Source organism: Danio aesculapii, chromosome 20, assembly GCF_903798145.1.
Source record: "Danio aesculapii chromosome 20, fDanAes4.1, whole genome shotgun sequence".
NCBI classification, from domain to species: domain Eukaryota; kingdom Metazoa; phylum Chordata; class Actinopteri; order Cypriniformes; family Danionidae; genus Danio; species Danio aesculapii.
In genome coordinates, this window is record NC_079454.1 from 44505793 (window position 1) to 44528673 (window position 22881).

The following is a 22881-nucleotide window of genomic DNA, read 5'->3' on the forward strand; positions in this document are numbered from 1 at the left end:
ATAAAGCTGAAATACAATATAAATAAAAACAAAAGGCAAATCAAAATATTAATAAATAATATAACAAAGCAAATAAAGAAACTACAATCACACTAAAATTAAGAACAAATATTAGGTGAAAAATAAGATGATGTTTTAAAATATAAATGGAGTAATGTATGTAACTAAATCTAATCTTTTGAAATACAATAAAAAAAGTCAAATCAAAATATTCACAAATAATATAACGGACCATATAAATAAAAGAAAAGTCACACAGAAATTATTAATATTAATATTAGATGAAAAATAAGATGAGGTGCTAAAATGTAAATATAATAAAAATGTTATATTAAAAAAAGACAAGATAAACAATTGCTAAAAAAATGTAAAGAATAAAAGTAAAAATCTGTAAGATAAATACTTTAACAGTATGTACATAGGCCTGTCACAATATCTATTTTATGTTGTATGATATATTGCATCAAAATGTATTGTGATAAATTATATTATTATGACCCATTCACACGGGGCGTCAGCATCAACGGAAGCGGCAATCAGATCGCTGTATGCAAATACCCCCACTCAGACAGTAGCCGATTGCGGACTATATAAATCCAGAATGACAATATAATTTCATCAGACTGCAAGTACACTCTTCCTAAAAACACACGTTTTAAGAATATTTATATTAATTATAGTCATTTTAACTATTTAATAATCAGATAGTGCAATCAAAATGTGAAATATTATAAATAAATGCATATTATAAATAAATAATATTAAATGTTAACAAAAAAAAGCAAGGTATAAAGTAACAGAGGTATCTGCGATATCTGCTAACAGATCTATTTTCAGTTGTCAGACACCCACATTAACATATACTATAGTAATTTATAGTAAATACTATAGTGTGTTTTTAACCATACTGACACTGACACCTCCAATAGAGAAAGAGATGTTGCACAATAAGCTAAAATGTTGCTGGAATTGGTTCTTATGTATGAGCCATATATAGCATCACCAAAAATAATTGAGCTCATGTCCCTGTGTAGTATGAGAAGTCGATATGTTGATTATTGTGACAGGCCAAGATGTACATAATACTGAATTCAAAATAAAATGTCTGTAACTTTTGGGTGAATTATCCCCTTAAAGTCACATTTAAAAATGAGAATAAAAAAATAAATAAACAAATAAATAAAAACCAAAACAATCAATCTGCAAATAAATTCTGCTTTCTGTGAAATATAAAAACAGAGCCTCAAATTTATATAGGTAAAACTAACCATGAAATTTCCAGTCAATTATCATAACATTACATTTTAACAATACATTAACATTTGATTCATGATTCTTGTTACATATTAAAGTCACTTATTTTACTTTACACAATAATTACATTCATAATCCTGATATAACCCCAATTTAATCCTACACGTCCTAAAATATGAATCAAACCAACACAACAAAACACCTAAACAGTCCATCCACTAGTAGTCAATCACTATGTTAATGAAGTCTGAATCCTATATTAGTGGGTTTGACACGAGGAAGTTAGTTAGCGATTTGAATGGGAGGATGCGGGAACTCCTCAGGAATGGTAAACTCCTCAACGATCCTCTGGTCACATCTGTAGGGAAGAGTAGAGGATGTTGGAAAACCAGAGATGCAGACAGCGGAGGTCAGAGGGCGTTAGACGGGAGTATTTGGGCGATGGAAGAGACACACTAAGATTAGAGACAGACGCTGAACTGGGGTTTACTTGGGCCTGAAGATGTCCGCGCTGGCGTCTGAGGTTGGCAGGGTGGCGCGGCAGGTGTGTCCTGAGGCTGACAGGGATGCAGCCTTTTGGTGGCGCAGGCGGACTGAGGCTGATGAACTGGCCAGAGCCACGGCGTACGCTGTCGGACTCGTGCTGACACATCCTGACATTTCACTCAGGCTGGCCAACGGCAGGCGAGCAAATACACAGCAGTGGTTTGGATCAGACATGGTGCATACAGTTGAAGTCACAATTATTAGCCCCCCCAATGTCAAATGATGTTCAACAGAGCAAGGAATTTTTCACAGTATTTCCTATCATATTTTTTAATCTGGAGAAAGTCTTGTTTTTTTATTTCGGCTAGAATAAAAGTTTTGAATTAAAGTTTTGAACTAAAAGTTTTGAATTAAAAAAAGAATAATTTTATAGTCAATATTATTAGCCCCCTTAAGCAATATTTTTTTTCGATCATCTACAGAACAAACCACTGTTATACCCAGTGGTGGAAAGAGTACTAAATCATACTTAAGTAAAAGTACCATTACTTGCCTAAAAATGCAGTGTGAGTAGAGTAAAAGTGTCTGTTGTAAATATTACTCAGAGTATGAGTAAAAAGTAGACCTTTCAAAAGTACTCAAGAGTAGTGAGTACTGAGTATTACGCTGTAAAAAGCTGATGCATTTACAGGTAATTTGTGAATGTGTGTAAACGTAACATTCTGTAGCCATTGCCCAGCAGGCACACAACGTCATAAGAAATTAATATTAGGTTAGATTTAGGTTGTGACGTCAGGTGACCAAAATTCAATGTCAAGCCAGGGTCTAAGGACAATGTTACTTTGATTTCCAATAACGACATCAAATGACGTTGATATTTGGTTGATTTTAGGTTGTGTAAGAAAGTGACCAAAATCCAACATCGAGCCTACATCTTAAACCAACATCATATTAACGTCAAATACTGACATTTATTCGTCAGGTATGGCAACCAAAATCCAACGTCTGATAGACGTCATAGTGGTAACGTCCACTCAACGTGAAGCAATAACATCATTAGATGTTGATATTTGGTTGATTTTAGGTTGGACGTTGGACATTGATGTCAGCCTGATGTTAAGTTCAGATGTCAACCCGATTTTCATTACCAAACAAAGTATAACGTCCCCACGACGATGGGGTACAACGTCAATCTGACGTCATGTTGACGTCTTGTGGCTGCTGGGTGTTTAAGGCCCTTTCGGTCATCATACAGTAAACATCCGTCATCTTCTCATCAGTGATATGCATCTAAACAGACTCTGGGTCAATGTGTGTAAAGATTTTGGACACCTTATTGGACACTTTTAATGCTTTCAAACAGTTTTCTGCAATTATAAATCGCCCATGTCTTGAGGTATTTCAGTATGATGCAATTTACCTTCTATGTGTGATTTGACAGGAATCACAGGACTGATTTTTCTAATCCCCATAAACAGGAAAAAATCAAGTAGTGACTGCAGGTTGAAGGAAAGTAGTGGAGTAAAAGTACAAATACAGCACTAACATGTACTCAAGGGAAAGTAAAAGTACACCTTTATAAAACTACTTAATATATTTCAATTCCTGGGAAAAACTACTCAATTACAGTAATCTGAGTATTTGTAATTAGTTACTTTACACCACTGGTTATACCAAAGACTCAGAACAGCGGTTCCCAGCAGGGGGTCCCAGCCCACAAGGGGGCCTCAGCGATATTTAGTCATCTTTAAACAAAATTTTAGCAGTGGACAATTAGGAGAACGATCATGTTGCCTTAGTTCAGTTTATCCCCTGGCTGACCAAAAAAATGGACCCAAGCATACTGGACCTAGGTGAGGAAGCCCCAAACCTCCAAACGGGTCACAGCGCAAGCAATACTGAAAACACAAAACACAGGAAATACCAAGATAATTACCTGAACTATGGTTTTATTCTATTTTCTCGAAGCAGAGAGTCCCTGACCCAGCCACAGTGTATAATCTGCGCCAAAGTTCTTGCTAACGAATGCATGAGGCCGTGCAAATTAATAAGACATTTGCAGACGACTCATCCCTAATACTGCGACAAGCCCAGAGCATTTTTTGAGTGCAAGGCAAAAGAATTGACACACGCCCAAAATGAGATGAGGGACGTCACAGCTACTGACAAGAAGCTCAAAAAACTGGCAACTAATTGTCAACTAATATAGGGCCAATTTAAAGGCCAAAAGCTTACATTTTTCAGTTACAACTGAAACCTACCTACTGATGTTTTGCTTTTATATTTTACATTAGGCTATTATTTGTGCATAAACATATCTAGATAAAGTAATAAACATACCGTTTGTTTGAAAACATTTTTTTGTCATCCTTACTGCAAACTTATATGAGCGATAACATCATTAAATGTTGAGGGGGGCCTTACAATATTTTCAAAGAGGGGGTCTCATGATCTACTGACTGTTCTACCACTGCTCTAGAATTCACAAGACATGTCTCTCGTACAGTTCTGAATGAGGAAAAATGTAACAGTCGATATGGAGAATGAAAACCTGCCTACTAGTACAGGAGAAAATTGCTATAGACTGACCTTTTTTCCAGGAGGAAGCTTGGACCAGACGTGTGCTTTTATAAAAGTTTATGTGGTCAACAAACACACTGGAATCTCAACGAATACTTGCTTCATAGACTTAAGACATATACCCAAATAAAGCTTGATATCTGTACTTTTAAATGAACCCACTACACCTGAAAACAAGTTCTTTGGTTTTGTAATCTGTATAAAACTAACGCGAGAAACAGTCAGTCCTGTCAAACGCACATGACATGACTGCAACTACTTAAACCCTCACAAGGATGGAGATTCTCCATCAAGACCAAGTTGTGGATTACTTCAGAAGAGCAGTGTGATCTGACGAAGCATTGTCGTATGTGTAGAACGGCCTTAAGTGAGGTTGGTGTCGTGATCTTGTTCTTTTGGAGTGCTCAGCCGCTGAAAAAATACCAATTTTGTTTGATTCAAACTATTAGAAACAAAACCTCTGAGACGTTTGTTGTTTAATTTTATTGGTAATTCCAAATATGTAATGTAATCTTAGGCTTGGCAAACAGTTTTGGAGAATTTGATGATTCCCCATTCAGACAGAATGCCCGAGAGGCGTTTCAAAGATGACTTGTCTTAAAGGGACTTTGGTTATACAATGACTTGCCTAATTACTCTAACTTGCCTAATTAACCTAATAACCCTTAATAAATGTCACTTTAAGCTGAATACTAGTATCTTGAAAAATATCTAGTCAAATATTATGTACTGTCATCATGGAAAAGTAGTTATTAAAACTATTATGCTTATAAATGTGTTGAAAAGATCTTTCTGTTTTACAGAAATTGCTGAAAAATATATAGAGGGGCTAATAGGCTAATAATTCAGACTTCAACTGTACATTTTTACATTATTTGCATTTAAATACAAAATATGATTATAGATGAAGTTTAAATGCCATCTAGCCTAAAATCCTAGTGCGTTTCAACAGCACATCCTGTAACGTTTCACACTGCGGTAGTTTTATAGTGTTGTTTTTGACAACCTCCAAAGTGGTCAAAAGTATGTTTGATCTCGTTTACATCTATATTTATTTAGCGTCATACACTTGTTACTCGTTCAACAAATATGCATTGTAACAGCAGGTGTAAACATAAAAGGGGGGTCTCACATTTTGGGTTTAATTTGGGTCACTTGATTTATAGCAACAAAGCTCCACAAACATCTGAGTGAACGTTTTATCAAGTGAGAATTTTTCCCTGTAAATCAGTGTTGATGTTTAAAAGTAAAAGGCAGATTTACAGCTTTTGGCCTGAAGTGAGAGGACTCACCTGTTCTCTTTGCCATTCTGGATGACGGAGTGCCGGTCGGTTGCGTTTCTCTCACTACAAACATACGTGTTTCTCCTGGTCATACCACTGGACACTGAATTGTTCTGTAGAAACATAATGTAGTGTCTTAATTAATCATACGATGAAAATAGCATGGAAATCTTTAAATGGGTGTTCAAGAGCATCAAAACCAACCTGTTTGAACTTTTTAAAGACTGAAATCAAAATGAGCAAAGCACAATGCTATTGTAATTACTGGATAGCAACTATTTTGATTTAGACATTGATTTATTTTTGTTTATCAGTATTATATTGTCCTTTTTATTCTTTTTCATGGATTTTAATTAATCTTTATTTTTGTTTTAGTCATTTTGGTAAATCAAGTAAAAGTAACTAAACATGAAAAATGTTGAGCTAAAAAGAATCTGAAATAAATAATATAAATCTTAAATAAGAACAGCTTTTCTTTATTTTTAGTTTATTTCAAATGAAATAAAGTTTATTTTCCTCATGGCCATTGTCTTCCAAACTATTTTAAGTAATTTTATGTTTTTCTGATTTAATTTCATGCTGTACCTATTTTATTTTATTGAACGTTTGGAATTTTTTCATGGTTTGACTGAAAAGTTGGTTTAGAAGAAGAAACTCACAAAGGTTTAAAACCTTTTTATTTAATGCGGTGTAAGGATCTTAGGCTACTTTCCTGGCAAATACCCTACGAGGACTTGAAGAGATGATGTCATCCATCCGAGATCTTCAAGGACAACAAACAACTCTGTTGAACATGTATTATTATATTTATTATTATTACTACATGTAAATATAATTTCTTTTGGAAAGACACTAAATAACTGCAGGTTAACTACGTTTATATAGCTAATGCCAACCCTTTACACAACTCCTCAACTTTTCTGATTTTGACTATAATGTAATGGTATGCACTTTTTTTAAAGCTGCTTTGGAATGATACTTATTGTGAAAAACGCTATACAAGTAAACTTGAATTGAATTGAAAAACAACTGAATAAATTAGATTAGATTAGATTCAACGTTATTGTCATTACACATGTACAAGTACAAGGCAACGAAATGTAGTTTAGGTCTAACCAGGAGTGCAATAGCAGCAAGCGCAGGATATACAGTTGAATCAGTAGTATTAGCCCCCCTTTTAATTTTTTATTCCTTTTTAAATGTTTCCCAAATTATGTTTAACAGAGCAAGGAAATTTTCACAGTATGTCTGATAATATTTTTTCTTCTGGAGAAAGTCTTATTTGTTTTATTTCGGCCAGAATAAAAGCAGATTTAAATTTCACAAAAAACATTTTAAGGTCAATATTATTAGCCCCTTTAAGCTATATATTTTTTGGATAGTCTACAGAACAAACCATCATTATACAATAACTTGCCTAATTACCCTAACCTGTCTAGTTAACCTACTTAACCTAGTTAAGCCTTTAAATGTCACTTTAAGCTGTATAGAAGCGTCTTGAATAATATCTAGTCAAATATTATTTACTGTCATCATGACAAAGATAAAATAAATCAGTTATTAGAAATGAGTAATCAAAACTATTATCTTTAGAAATGTGTTGAAAAAAATCTTTTCCATTAAACAGAAATTGGGAAAAAAATTAAAATAAACAGGGGGGCTAATAATTCAGGGGGCTAATAATTCTGACTTCAACTGTAGGTACCTGTATAAGTTATAAAGTACAATTACAGAAAAACTATGGGTAATATTTACAGATGGATGTACAGTACTATGAACATTATTTACAAACTATGAACATTATATACAGTACTTTGAGTTTGAATAAATGACGAGTAAATAAAGTAAGTTTAATTAGAAACCCCCATTGCTCCAACCTCGCTGTGGGGTGGCAGTAACTTACCCCAGGGGCACCGGCGCTTTTTTTGCGGTCAGGAATGTCGGCCTTGTTGGGGTTGTTGGCGTTGCCCAGCATGGGGCTCGCTGGAGCCATCCCACGGCTGCCAGAGCTGGACTTGCGTGCCTGAGCACTGCCCTCCTCTTTATGCTCACTTTCTGCTGAAGTGGTCTGACTTCTCTTAGGGTAACCCACCGAGGGAATGGTGGGACCAGCTGTGGATGGAGAGGAATATAAATTAAAAGGACATAAAAATAAACCCTAGGTCAAGTCACCTTTATTATTATAGCACTTTATACAATAGTGCATACCTGTCAACATTGAGTTGTAAAAATACAGGATTCAGAGCTTGCATAGGAAGAGTGATGATCGACACATAGCGTTAATTGAAAGGAAGTGAATGCGGCCATTTTTATATTAATTTTAATGTGCTTTCAATTCGAAATAAAGCCAGATATGGGAAAACACTTAAACAGGATAATAGTGAGATAAAATGGTTAAATATGGGAGAATCCCAGCAGAAATAGTAGGGTTGACAGGTGTGCAACACTGATGGTTTCAATTGTTTTAGTGTCATAGTAATTCATTCATTCATTTTCGGCTTAGTTCCCTTATTAATCTGGGGTCGCCACAGCGGAATGAACCGCCAACTTATCCAGAATATGTTTTTATGCAGTGGATGCCCTTTCAGCTGCAACCCATTACTGGGAAACATCCATACACACTCATTCACGCACACACAGACACTACGGGTAATTTAGCCTACCCACTTCACCTGTACCACATGTCTTTGGACTTGTGGGGGAAACCGGAGCACCCGGAGGAAACCCATGCTAACACAGGGAGAACATGCAAACTCCACACAGAAACGCCAACTGACCCAGCCCAGGCTCGAACCAGCGACCTTCTTGCTGTGAGGCGAACGTGCTACTCACTGTGCCACCGTGCAGCCGTGTCATAGTAATAAACAGTAAAATACCAAAGCAGGGCTTGGGACTCAAGTTACACTGTTCATATAAAAATAAAACCCCATTATTTGTATTTTGCTTTGTTGCATTCATGATTGTATATATTAGATTGACTTGGCTTGAAATGCGTAATATATTCTTTCTTAGATACAGTTGAAATATTATCTCTGTAATGTTGTGGCAATATTTCCCCCTATGGTATCAAAAAATGGTATCAAAAATCAATATTAGATTTGTATGTTGTTAAATCAATTTTAGAAATTCCAACACTACTCCAACAGATTTCAGTCTATTTTTATTATAATAACTTACTATTTTATTTTATTATTATTTTATTTCATTAACATTTTAAGGCTTCCAGGTTGGAGGATGAGCGCTCATAAAAATGAGATGTTACAAAACACCAATATGGTGTGGCTAAATATCAACTTCGATATATAAATGGCCCTGGGAGTAAGTAATTACCGTTTTAACTACCTGCTGGAGCTCTTTAAAGATTTCATTATTGTCACAAATATGAGTGAAACCCAGACGTCATCGGATATGGAACCGGTATTTGTCTTAAAAGACAGCAGTGTCTTTATTCAGTTTTTTTTTTTCAATTTAATGTTGCTTCACTTTAACTGAGTTTAATTACTCTGCAAAGTTAATCAATTATGAAATGAAGTAATCTCAGTTCTAAAAGGACAATAGTGTCGTTATTCAGCAGAATTCAGTTCAACTGTTGATTCAGTTTAGTTCAATCATTTTTAAAGGGATAGTTCACCCAAAAATGAAAAATCCAAAAAATCTGAGTGCATTTTGGAATCAACTTAATTCCTTCATTGATTTTCCTTTGGTTTAATTCCTTTATTCATCAGGGGTCGCCACAGCAGAATGAACCGCCAACTTACCCAGCATATGTTTTACACAGCGGATGCCCTTTCAGCCACAGCCCAGTACTAGGAAACACCCATACACTCTCACATTCACACACATACACTACGGCCAGTTTAGCTTATTCAATTCATCTATAGCACATGTCTTTGGATTGTGGGGGAAACCGAAGCTCCCCGAAGGAAACCCACATGAACACGAGAAGAACATGCAAACTTCACACAGAAATGCCAACTGGCCCAGCTAGGACACAAGTCGGCGACCATCTTGCTGTGAGGCGACAGTGCTAACCACTGAGCCACTGTGCTACCCTGGAATCAACTTGCATTTTATAAAGTAAAACTTTTTTCATCTGTCTTTGAGCATAAAACATGATTCTTTTAAGATGTATTTTTGGCTTTTCACCTTTATTGGGATATGACAGTATATAGAGAGTAAGCGAAGTTGAAGATTTAAAAAAAAAAAAATTATAAATAACATTTTAAAAATAATCCATGAACCAGGACTCCAATTTGATATGCATAATACACCTTTTTCACCTCACAACCTACATCGACATCCAAACACAGCAACTATAGTTTAACTATAGGCAGAGATTACGCAAGAAACATCAGACCCCTATTCAATAGTCATCTACTATCAATTCTAATGACTTTATCTCTGAAGCTGCTCTACAAATATCAATAAGTGAAAAGTGCAGAGTGTATTCACCTTGGTCACTGTAGCGCCGCTGTTTCTGGTTGGTTGAGGCGTTCTTCTGGACTTTGAGGTGAGACGGTGACTGGCCGTTGTTGTGTTCACTGTTGGGTCTGGCCTTCGCCAAAGAGAGGTTACTGCTGGAGCTCGAATCACTCACTTCCAACTGCAATCACACACAACCATAATTATTTCTGCTAAAATCAGACACTCTGTATGTCTGCATGATGTCTGTCAAATGCTAAATTTGTGCGGAGGAAAAAGGAGGAAAAGGAGTGTAAAAATGTAACAGTTCTGCTGGATGAGAATAATTATTAAGTCTATTACACTCATTGGTGATTCATCACATTTTCGGTTTGTTAGTTTATTTATTTAACTCAATAAAAAAACCTCTGCTCTAACAATTTTAGGGTCCTATCATACAACTGGCACAAAAAGGCGCAAGACGTGTTTGGTGCGTTTTGTTGCTATTTTCAGACCAGCGCAACCCTATTTTTCCCGTTTTGCGCCACGTTGTTTTAAATGGCAAATCCATTTGCACCACTTTGTGGACTCATGGGAGTTCCAGTCTAGAAAGGAGGCGTGTTAAACTTTTTTCAGTTTATTCATGGCAATTTGCATTTGTATAATGTTATTATTACTAGTATTATTTATTATATGCATATTTATATTTGTTTCAATAAAAACAAGTTTAGATTTGTCCATCTGTCAGGTTTTGGACCATTTGAGGCATAATAGCACGAGTGTTTGGATATAACTTGGATATAACTATAACAGTTTTTTGACCACACTTCATTATTATTGTTCATTTATTAATTTGCTGGAAATTATAACTGAATTTAGAAATAGTTTTAAAACAAATCTTTGCGCTTAAACGAAATTAAATATATAGGCTAATGGATGTCTTCAGTGGAGTGCGAACAACACTGTTTCCTTATCCACCAAAGTAAAGGAGTGAAGAGTAAAAGTAAAGTAAAGAGAAAGTAAAGAGGCTGAATGGAGGAGGCTCATTCTTTATCCTCGCACTGCAGATGGCCTGTTAAACTGTTCTCTCTAGTGAAACGTTACAACAAAGTCCGTCATGTAAATAGCAAATATGCAATTGCGCGACACAACTGTTTCTTAAAGGGAATGGGAGATGAGACTCTGATTGGTTTAATGCACGTTATGCTCAAAACACACCCATAACCCATTAAGGGAATAAGCTCAACCCTGTTAGACCATGTGCCGCGGCACAAACCATATTTTTCCGTCCTTAAAATAGCAAAAGTGGACTTGAAGACGCCCTTAATGCTTTTGCACCATGCGGTTTAGACTTTGCGCATAGATCGTTAAAATAGAGCCCTAAATGTTGAAAAGTTAAACAAAGTGACTTGTATCGGGAGTTTTAGTGATGACATATAGATGTATTATGCATAAATTACTATCACTGTTTTGGTACAGATTTGTTTCTATAAAAAAATATTGGTAAAAAGTATACATAATAATAATAACTAATACAAATGTCCAAAATGTCACTTTGTTAAACTGCAAAGTCAAATTTTTGACATCAAAATTTGTCAAAAATTTGTCTGAGTGCAACTGTAAACAATAAAGTCTTTAGCCGTCAACTGCACAGTACAACCAAACAGCTGTAACATCTTTTCAAATCTCTCACCTCAGTGGACTTTCTGCCTAACAGCAGGTACGTTGCTGTGATTTCATCGTACTTCATCCTGGTTAGAGATTCATGGATCTCCTCTCGCGAGTAACCCATTCCCACCATAATATCTGCAACAAATAACACAGATTATCAGACAACTCAATATACTGTAAATAACTGCTAGAAAAAAAAAGTCTTGTCACCACAAGTTTTACAAAGAGTTATTGGTAACACTTTAGTTTAGCTCACAATTAATGCAATTAACTACTGGCCTATTACCTGCCATTTATCAAGTTATTAACTGTCCATCAGTAGTTATAAAGCATGATCACTAATCCTACCCAAATCCTAAACCCAACTACTACCTGTTAATGAGCAGATAATTCGTAGTTTATTGAGCTAGTAGTGTTAGTTAATACCCTGAATTGTGACCTAAACTAAAGTGTTTACCAATGTATTTACCAACAAAATCTTTACCAACATTTTAGTTAATGTTAGTTAATGGAAATATTGTTCATTGCTAGTACATGTTAAGGCACAGAGAACAGCAGGCTATATCACAGTGTGTTATGGATATTTACCAATTTATCATAGTCCAAGTAACAGTAACTGATAATTTGTGATAAGTATTGTGTTTTATTGTGATAACCCCATAACTGCCAAGCTAATATAGCTAATTTCTCAAACCATTTTAGCTTCACTTCTGGAAAAAAAAAGCATTAAGTGACACTCGATCAATGTCAATGTCGTCACAGTCTCACGTGCAAGACTAAATGTGACGGCCTCGGCTCAATCGAAGCATCCTGCACTCACAGTAAATGCTGTTCAGCGCACAGAGCTGGGCTCAGGGATCAATGTAGAGTGTGAAAGGCAGACGGGCCTCCAGCAGCAGTGGAAAATACAGGCCCATCTGACCTCAGTCCTCATCGACCCCTGCACTCTGCTCAGAGCTACAGCCAGCAGCACATTGAGGGAAGCATGCTGGAACAATGTGCCCATCAAACATAATGCATTTTTAGCAGTGAGAAAGATGACCTTTTAAAAAAAAAATGTAAGTAGCGCCTGAATTAAAAAAAAAAAAAAAAAGTATAAATTCCACGCTGCTCTTTTCGAAATAAAAAAAATTCAACTTAAAAATCCAGCGTAATGCCCCTTGCATTAAACAAAAACCTGGAAACAAACTTTCTCTGTGATCGGGCATAACGGCTTCTGCCACTCGTAGGACTTTACACACTCCAATAAAGCCAAAACACATTAAATCTTTGGATCTCTCTTGAACCATAAAGCTCCAGCTCCCTTCTGTAAAACCTCACCAATAAAAATAAAATGATGAGCATGGGGGAATGGTGTAATTACATCTGTAAATTTGGATTCTGTTTCGACTAACCAGCTAAAAACAGCATGTGCATAAACGCTTGCATGCATTTTAGTGATGTTAATAACCGTTAATATTAAATGGTGTAAAAGCGGTTTTTAAATGTGCAATATACTTTTCAGGTACACATCCAAAGTCTGAGATAAGATGTATATTTTATTCCGCAATTTAAAAAAAACACACTTTATAGTGCTTTTATTGAAAGTATTGCAACATTTTGTGCGAACTGTTGGTACGGAAATGCTTCTAAGGCCCAGAAGAGGTCACTGGGGAAGGTGGTAACAACAGCCAGTAAGTTGTTGGGAATAAAACTATTGCGAGTATTTACAAAGAACTAGTACTGAATAAGGCTTACATGATTGTCAATGATGAGAGGCATCCTTTATCATACACCTTCAAATTGTTACCTTCAAGTCATCGATATTGAGTTCCCAGATGTGCAAGAAATAGATCAAAATGATAATGTATCCCTCAAGCAATTAAGTTATTTAATTCGTTCTCTCTTAGTAGCAGTTAATAGCCAGTAGACTGTACAGTATATCTATTTAGAGCAGTGGTATCATGGTACTACTTGGTTTTTAAATGATTGATTCATATAAAAGCCAAATGTGAAATGATCAGTTGTCTCTATGGGTGTATGTTGCAAATGAAATCTCCCTACGGGGACAAATAAAGACAACTGTTTACTAACTTCAATCCAGAAATCAGCTTTATGTAGTGTTAGCATCAACCCTTTTACTTTCCTTCAGACAGAAAATCTGCTTTAACTGTAAATTATAATATTTGAAACCAACAGTTTTGCTTTTCTATTTAAAACAACATTACGGAAACTACAGTTAATATGATCGTCAACAACTTTTCCATAGAAAGGCAGTATAAACTGGCAAAGTCAACCAGGACATTGCTTGTATTCTTTAGTTAACAATACTTCTACAGCATTGATTAATCTCAATATTTATAAATAGATTTTTGTTCATCAAATATTGTATGTTAGCATCACTTAAAGGGATTGTTCACCCAAAAATTGTAATTATATCATCGTTTCATCAATCTTTACTTGATTCAAACCTTTATGAGTTTCCTTTCTCTGTTAAACCAAACAACGATATTTAAAATAAATGCTGTAAACTAGTAACCGTTGACCTCTATAGTAGCTGTACTTTCTACTGAGAAAGTCAATGGTTACACGTTTTCAGCATTCTTCAAAATATCTTCTTTTGTGAAAAAAAAAAGAAGATACTTAAAAGTTTGAAACCACATTTTTAAATAAAATTTTTGGGTGAACTAACCCTTTAATGCACTTTTTTATTAATATGAACATTTCTATACAATATAAAATATATTAAAATTATAAAAATATAACAAACTAATAGTATAAGCTATATATTTTTATTTTTATGTTAAAGCATTAACCATTATTCAAAATGCTTATTTGTAACGTGTTTTAGTTAAATCTTGTAGCAAAAACACACTGCCAAGGTCAAAATATAAATAAAATGAAATAAAATTCGGACTTGGTGTCTTATTTTTCATACCGATTCTCTTCTGATCGGAAATGTCGAGCTCGGGCTCCACAAAGGGTTTGAGCTCGTCCTCCTCACAGCCCGCATTGATCCATCGATCCTTCATGATTTGCTGAAACAGACAAGTATACCCTGTGAGAGAGAGACTCTGCTAGATCATGAATATTCATGAAAACACAGGAAACCAAATTCATGCTTTAAAGTGGGTCAGCTGGAAGAATCAATTATACTGCGGTGCAAAGAACAATGATCCAATGGAAAAAGTTATGGGAAAAAAAGGTGAACGTTTTTAATGAAAGGAACAAACCTGTCTCTCACCCAGAAGTCTTTTTAAGCTTTACTGCAGCAAAAAAGCTCCTCATTTTTATCATATTTAATGAGCAGTGGAGGGTGCAAATGTATTAATTTATTGTTTAAATCATTGCATGTAATGTAATGATGACTTTACATTTTTCTTTGGGGGTAATTTCTTAGCCAAAACTGCTGTAATTATTATGATGAATAAATGAATGGCCATATTGTGCAATTATTTATATTACAAATCTTAATCTACTGACAGTCCAACTATAGGCTTTATCTAATGAGTCAGAAAAATGTAGCTCAGTTTAACAATGTGATTATATACCCCCTAATAAATATTCATTCATTTTCTTTCAGCTTAGCCCCTTTTTTAATCAGGGGTCACCACAGTGGAATGAACCGCCAACTTATCCAGCACATGTTTTACGCAGAGTTACTGGGAAACACTAATACACACTCATTCACACACTACGGCCAATTTAGTTTATTCAATTCACCTATAGCGCATGTCTTTGGACTGTGGGGGAAACCGGAGCACCCAGAGGAAACCCACAGGTGGAGAACATGCAAACTCCACACAGAAATGAAACTGACCAAGCCAGGGCTTGAACCAGCGACCTTCTTGCTGTGAGACGATCGTGCTACTCACTGCGCCACAGTTACGCCCTATATATACTCTCTCATTGTCCTTCATAGATGCAACTATGTTAGTTGTTAATAATTTACAATGTAGTAAGAGCACTTATACTTTCATATATATTTAATAAGTACAGGTCAGAAAATGCATGTTGTCTTTCTTTCTTTATCACCACTGGGAAGGACGGACGGATAAGTGTACGCACGCACACACACTATAAATATGCATAGTACACATATACAAAGATTATGTAAATACAATTTTGACTTTGGATGGTATTAAATTAATAGCGATTATTTTTTGACAGCACTAGTATGTATGCATTTGTGTATGTATGTGATATTTCACATTATTTATATACCTATTTTATCTAAATATAATATATATATATATATATATATATATATATATATATATATATATATATATATATATATATATAATTGTATATAATTGTGTTTTCCTGATATTGTCTTGTTCTGTGAATTGAACTAGTGTGTGGTTTTATGCGGTTTGTGTATGTGAATCTACATTATTTATATTGCTTTTACAGTGTCATTTCACATTTTATGACCTAAGATAAACCTTTTGACACTATTTTATTTGAACATTTTATTTTCAGTATCGTTTGCACTTTGAGATTGCTTAATTCTTTACCTGGTGCCTTGATCTTTAAGATCTTTTGGTGATCTGCACTCATTTAAACATTAAATGGTTCATTTCCTTGAAGAATGTCAAATAAAAACACAAATACATAAATGAGTGCGGATCACTACTATTTTATTTTCAACCATAAACAGAAAGTGCTCTTGCACATAAACAGCAGAGAGTAAGACAAACACATGGTCGAGCGCACAGCGCCGTCTCTCAGATCTTTCATTATTCATCCGCAGACGTCATTTCATTGGGAGTTTCCTGAAACAGCGCAATAATACAGCATGTGCATGAGTAATATAAAGTGCATCCGCAGCGCGCTCTCTCTCTCTCTCTAGAACAGGGTGTGTCTCTCAATCAGCTTCATGTTATATTAATTGGAAAGAGAAAGCATGCTGGGATGAAAGTGTGCATACAGGCTAAAGCTTGTGATGGAGAGAGAGAGAATAGAGGAAAAAGGATTAAATGTGTTTTTATGTGGATTATGGGACTGAAGGCTTTGTGATTTTTCATAAATGAAGGCGGCAACATGCATGAATGACATACACATTTGATAAATCAACATCAAATTAATGTAGCAATAGAAATTATACATGTCAATCAATCGATTGATGCAACCCAGTCACACAAAGCATTGTAAAAAAAAGTAATTCAATGATTATTTCTCTAGTTATTGGACAATTAAAATATATTAATCAGAAACACTAAGTTAAGAGTTTTTATTGGTAGAAAAAAATTAAAACAGCATTTTAGAGGTAATCAAATAATTATGGGGTGACACGGTGGCTCAGTGGTTAGCACTGTCGCTTCACAGCAAGAAGGCTGCTGGTTTGAGTCCCAGCTGGGTCAGTTGAGTTGGCATTTCTGTGGAGTTTGCATGTTCTCCCAGTGTTGGCGTGGGTTTCCCCCACAGTCCAAAGACATGGGCTATAGGCGAACTGAATAAACTAAGTTGGCCATAGTGTGGATGAGTGTACTTGGATGTTTCCCAGTACTGAGTTGCAGCTGGAACTTTCTTTCTTTCTTTCTTTCTTTCTTTCTATCTATCAATCTATCTATATGTACAGTTGAAATTTAAGAAAAAGAAAACACAATGTATAGTCGGAAGTGTAACCAGTATTGATAACGTTTTTTTGCGCAGCGACGCTACTTTGAATGAGTCCATTTTACTATACATTTAATGCCAACTGCGTTTCACGAAAGACAGAGTTAAGATGCCGTTCTTTTATCCCACGTGGATGCTATGAGGATAAACAAGAGACCAAAAAGAGACCAAGACCTAGAGAATGGTGAGAATGAATGAATGAATGACAGCTTCTTAAATTGTCTGAGAGGCAACCCCTTTTTGCCCAGTGAGCCTACCTTGTGTTTTATTAGCTAATGCAAGCTATTTTTTAAAAGATAAAATAATGTATAAAACTATACATTATTTGTATTACTTCATAATACCTATACGTCTGGTCTGATAAGCTTTTTATATTAATGGACAATGCACCGATATTGATGTTTCACAATGTTTTTACACTCCATTATTTGAATCTACCAAGCTTAGTTTACAATGTTTACATTGCTCTACTTACATTAAATCTAAATATCAAATATCAGAAATGACAACAGATAGTTAAGATTTAATTAATGTCAGTTTTAATGTTACTGATTAATGCACTTACTTTACAGATTTCATTTATTTTACTTTAGCTTTTTTCCTGGTTTATCACAGTGAAATGAACCGCCAGTTACTTGAGAGATTATATATATTATAATTTTAGGTGGTAAGTGTATGTGTTTTCTGTTTGGTAAAATAATTTCTAATAGCATCTTTAGTGATTTTCAACTAATTACACTGTCTTGTTCCAATAGGTGGATTTAGAGTTTTTGCATAAAAAGCACATGTGGATTTAGCTGGTTTTGATGCAAAAGAAAATTTACCTTGTTAAAAACCAAAGAATTGTCTAAAGTGACATTAAAAAAAAAAAAAAAAAAAAAAAAGGTATTACCTAATTATTACCTAATTATAGGAACCTGATAGAAAATGCTCATTTACAAGAAAAGAGGTCTGATGGGTTTAGAGGGTTTTGCATCTGAACTCTTCATATCAGAATCAGAAAGAGCTTTATTGCCAGGTATGTCCACACATACTAGGAATTTGTTTTCGTGACAGAGCTTCTACAGTGCAACAGCATTACAGAGACAGGACAAAAAAACAGATAATAAATATATTTTAAAAAATAGAAGTAAGTAGTGAGTGTAAATATACAGATTGATAAGTGTATGTACATGTTTATTACTATATACAACGTTATATGTGCAGCTGTTATGTGCAAATTGGCATGTAAAGTGTGTTGTTAAATAAGTGTATATGTGTATAAAAGTGTATAGCAAGTAGCAAGTGTATATATATATATATATATATATATATATATATAAATTCATGGTGGGCCGTTATCTGCGTTAATATATACATATATATATATACACATATATACAGTACTCAACATTTGAAGTAGATATATTTAAAAAATTTTCAAAAGTGTTCTAATATGACAATGGATTTTGTTAAACAGTTTTAGGACAACTATTATTATTATTATTATTATTATTATTGTAACCTTTATTTTACCAGGAAAGACACATTGAGATTAAAAATCTTTTTTACAAGAGTGGCCTGGCCAAGATTAGGTAGTTTATATATCACATGGGTCTAACAGACAACATAAAAAAAACAGTTAACAGGAATTACACACTGACAAACAAACTATTATGAAAACTATCTATTTTGACTGTAATAAACTATTATAACTCTTAGGAAAGGCTTTGATCTACTATAAATGTTGACTACACTGAAAAAATGATTCATTGGATTTACTAAATTTTTTTGAAGGTAAGTGTTTGCAAACTATTTATATGGGCTGAATTTAATCAAACTAATTAAGTTAACATTACTACATTTGATTCGTTTGCTTAAATTCAGCCCATATAAATAGTTTAAAATGACTTACTCTAAATAAAAAATATTTGTAAATCCAGTGAATATTTTTTTTTCAGTGTACTGTATATATGCTTTATATTTATAGCTTCAGCATGTTCTCTCACCTCGAGCGTGCCCCGTTTGACTGGGTTCAGCACCAGGAAGCGTTTCAGGAGGTTTTCACAGTCAGTAGACATGTAGAAGGGAATCCGATATTTGCCTCTCAACACTCGCTCACGAAGCTCCTGTGGGCACAACATCACTGACCGTAAACACAGATTGAATGACATCTGAGGTTCAACAGTCAAAGAACATTTCTGACTAAACATCATGACGCAGGCTTATAGGAATTAAGAAGAGTCATTACTGAATTATTCGTCCTATTATTGACTGCGATTCCATGATTTCGCAACATCATCTCTTACAGAGATAGTTCATCCAAAACTGAAAACTGGCTGTTAATTGAATCACTTTCAGGGCATTAAGAATGTAGGTGCTTTGGTGTCGTCTAAACTAATATAAAAAAAATAAACCACAATTGGACAAATATCTGACCGTATAGGATCCAGTCTGCACTGTACATTACAACAAGGAAGTTTTTAATATAACCAGATATTAATGTTTGAGGACAAACTTTTCGGTGGCTTGAGAAAGCCTGTTGGAAGTAGTTTATTTAGTTTGAAACTGTTATAAATAGTTTCAAAAACCTTTAAAAGTATGATAGATAGATCGCTAGCATGTTTCTAGTATCAATTAGCATGTTGTTAGCATAATTTTAACATGAATTCACATGTTTCTCGTTTGAATTAGCATGTGGCTAGCATGATTTTAGTATTTATTAACATGTTGTTAGCACAATTTAACACAAACTACATCTTGTTAACATGTTTCTAGTATGAATTAGCATGTCGTTAGCATGACTCTAGCATGAATTAACATCTTGATTCTAGTATGAATTGGTATGTTGCTATCATGTTTATAGTATGTATTAGCATGTTAACATGATTTTAAACACATAGCATGTTGTTCACATGTTTTAGTATTAAATAGCATGTTGTTAGCATGACTCTAGCATGAATTAGCATGTTTTATTATTATTATATTATTACAGATAGATGTTAACATGTTTCTAGTATAAATTACTATGTTGTTAGCATGAATTAGTATGTCGTTAACATGTTTAGTATGAATTTGCATGTGTCTTCCATGATTGTAGTGTGATTTAACATGTTAGGATCATTATAGTATGAATTACCATGCTGTTAGCAAGAATTTAACATGAATTAGCATTGTGTTAGCATGACTCTAGTATGAATTAGCAAGTTTTATTATTTTTATTATTATTATTACTATCATATAAGATATTAGCATGCTTCTAGTATAAATTAACATGTTAGCATGATTTCTACATAAATTTGCATGTTGTTAACATGTTTCTAGTATGTATTATGTGGCTAGCATGACTCTAGCATGAATTAGCATTTTGTTAGCATGATTTTATAAGGAATTAGCATGTCTATGAATTAACATGTTGTTAACATGACTAGTATGAATTAGCATGTTTATAATTACATTTATTATATTATTTGTTGTTTCAGCTAATTTCATGCAGAAATTTCATGAGTCACTCCACAAATCAAATCGATAGATAGAATTAGCTTTTTAGCATTATTTAGCAATTAAAACTTGAAGCTGGTGGCACAGTGGTTCAGTGGTTAGTACTGTTGCCTCATAGCAAGAAGTTTGCTGGTTCAAGCATGTTTCTAGTATGAATTAGCATTATTGCTAGTATGTTTCTGGTTTGAATTAGTATGTTGTTGGCATGTTTTTAACATGAATTAGCAGGTTTATGGTATGATAACATGTTTATGGTATGGATTATTATGTTGCAAGCATGCCTCTGGTAGGAATTAGCATGTTAGCATGATTTTAACAAGAATTAGCAAGTTGTTAATATGTTTCTAGAATGAATTAGCATGTCTTCAGCATGATTCTGGTATAAATAATAATGTTAGCATGATTTTTAACATGATTAGCATGTTCTTAACATTCCAGATTCCAGTGTGAATTAGCATCTTGTTAACATGTTTCTAGTATGAATTAGTATGTGGCTAGTATGATTCTAGTTTGAATTAGCATGTTGTCAACATGATTCTAGATTTATTATTATTATTATTGTTATTGTTATATTATTTATTTCTGCTAATTTCATGCAGCATTTTTCATGAGTCACTCCACAAATCAAATCCACTGGCTTTTTCCCACTTGCATGAGTCTCTGTGAAGGTTTAGCAGGGCACAAGTGACCTTTAAGGACCGAACACACTAACCTTTAGATTCTGCCCATCAAAGGGCAATGATCCGCTGACCAGTGTGTACAGAATGACCCCCAGACTCCACACGTCCACCTCCGGCCCATCGTACTTCTTGCCCTGGAAAAGCTCTGGTGCTGCATACGGCGGGCTGCCGCAAAACGTGTCTAGTTTGTTCCCGATAGTGAATTCATTACTGAAACCGAAGTCTGCAATTTTAATGTTCATGTCCGCATCAAGAAGTAAATTTTCTGCCTGCAAGATTGAGAGAGAGAGAGAGCACAAGAAAGAGGGAGATTGTCAGATGAAATAACTGGAAAATGCTTCTTTTTGTGGATGTTGTGTTTGTTCAGTGGGGGTTTAAATACAAATATCATCGCATGAAAATGAAGGAAGAACTACTGTTAATTTAGTATCGTTGATTAACTGTTGTAGTCTAGATATTTTTATTTTATTATATTATAAAATATTAAAGACAGTTTTAGTAATTTGGTTGTGTTGTTTATTTGTTTGTCTATCCAAGTTTTAGGAACAACAAATAATAACTCGACTTCTAGTTAATCATTTGGTATCAGAAGTGGCTTATATGAAAGGCGAAGGCCTCAAGATTAGCGCTTACTTTACCTAAATAAAATATGATCATGCCTTGATTTTTAATTACTTAATTAGGTCAGTAAGGTCTGACTTTGCTTAGACAAAAGTCTTGTAACTTAACAGAAATAATGTACAGAATAGAATATAAAGTCCTGGTGCAGTGGAAAAAGAATGAATATTGTGTATGACTCCCATGAGCTTGGAGGACTGCATCCATACATCTCTACAATGACTCAAATAACTTAATGAAGTCATCTGGAATGGCAAAGAAAGCGTTCTTGCAGGACTCCCAGAGCTCATCAAGATTTTTTGGATTCATCTTCAATGCCCCCTCCTTCATCTTATCCCACACATGCTCAATAATGTTCATATCTGATGATTGGGCTGGCCAATCCTGGAGCACCTTGACCTTCTTTGCTTTCAGGAACTTTGATGTGGAGGCTGAAGTATGAGAAGGAGCGCTATCCTGCTGAAGAATTTGCCCTCTCCTGTGGTAATGTATTATAACAGGCAGCACAAATGTCTTGATATTTCAGGCTGTTGATGTTGCCATCCAGATCTCTCGCACGACCCCATGCTGAATTTAACCCTAAACTATGATTTTTCTTTCACCAAACTTGACTGATTTCTCTGATAATCTTGGGTTCATGCGGGTTCCAATAGGTCTTCTGCAATATTTGTGATGATTCAGATGTAGTTTAACAGATGATTCATCAGGAAAAATTGACCTTCTGTCACTTTTTCGAATGATCAACTAGAAGTCAATGTTATTATTTGTTGATTTTATAACTGGGATCGACGACTAGACTTTAGTCAGCATACATAAGAAAATAATCC

The 22881-nt window shown here is 34.6% G+C and overlaps 1 protein-coding gene across 6 annotated transcripts in view; it reads right to left on the reverse strand.

Moving 5' to 3' along the window:
• mark3b (MAP/microtubule affinity-regulating kinase 3b) overlaps positions 1 to 22881 on the reverse strand; it is a 124509-nt gene that overhangs the window by 18946 nt on the left and 82682 nt on the right. For 4 of the 6 annotated variants that reach the window (XM_056480754.1, XM_056480751.1, XM_056480752.1 and 1 more), the window contains exons 8-15: positions 21469 to 21705; positions 19265 to 19384; positions 14593 to 14692; positions 11698 to 11810; positions 10056 to 10206; positions 7507 to 7715; positions 5613 to 5716; positions 1745 to 1924 (exon numbers count right to left, since the gene is read on the reverse strand). In XM_056480754.1, the coding sequence (XP_056336729.1) occupies positions 1745 to 1924; positions 5613 to 5716; positions 7507 to 7715; positions 10056 to 10206; positions 11698 to 11810; positions 14593 to 14692; positions 19265 to 19384; positions 21469 to 21705 (1214 nt within the window). The remainder of the gene's footprint in view (positions 1 to 1744; positions 1925 to 5612; positions 5717 to 7506; positions 7716 to 10055; positions 10207 to 11697; positions 11811 to 14592; positions 14693 to 19264; positions 19385 to 21468; positions 21706 to 22881) is intronic. The other 2 variants (XM_056480756.1, XM_056480755.1) reach the window with 1 other exon arrangement.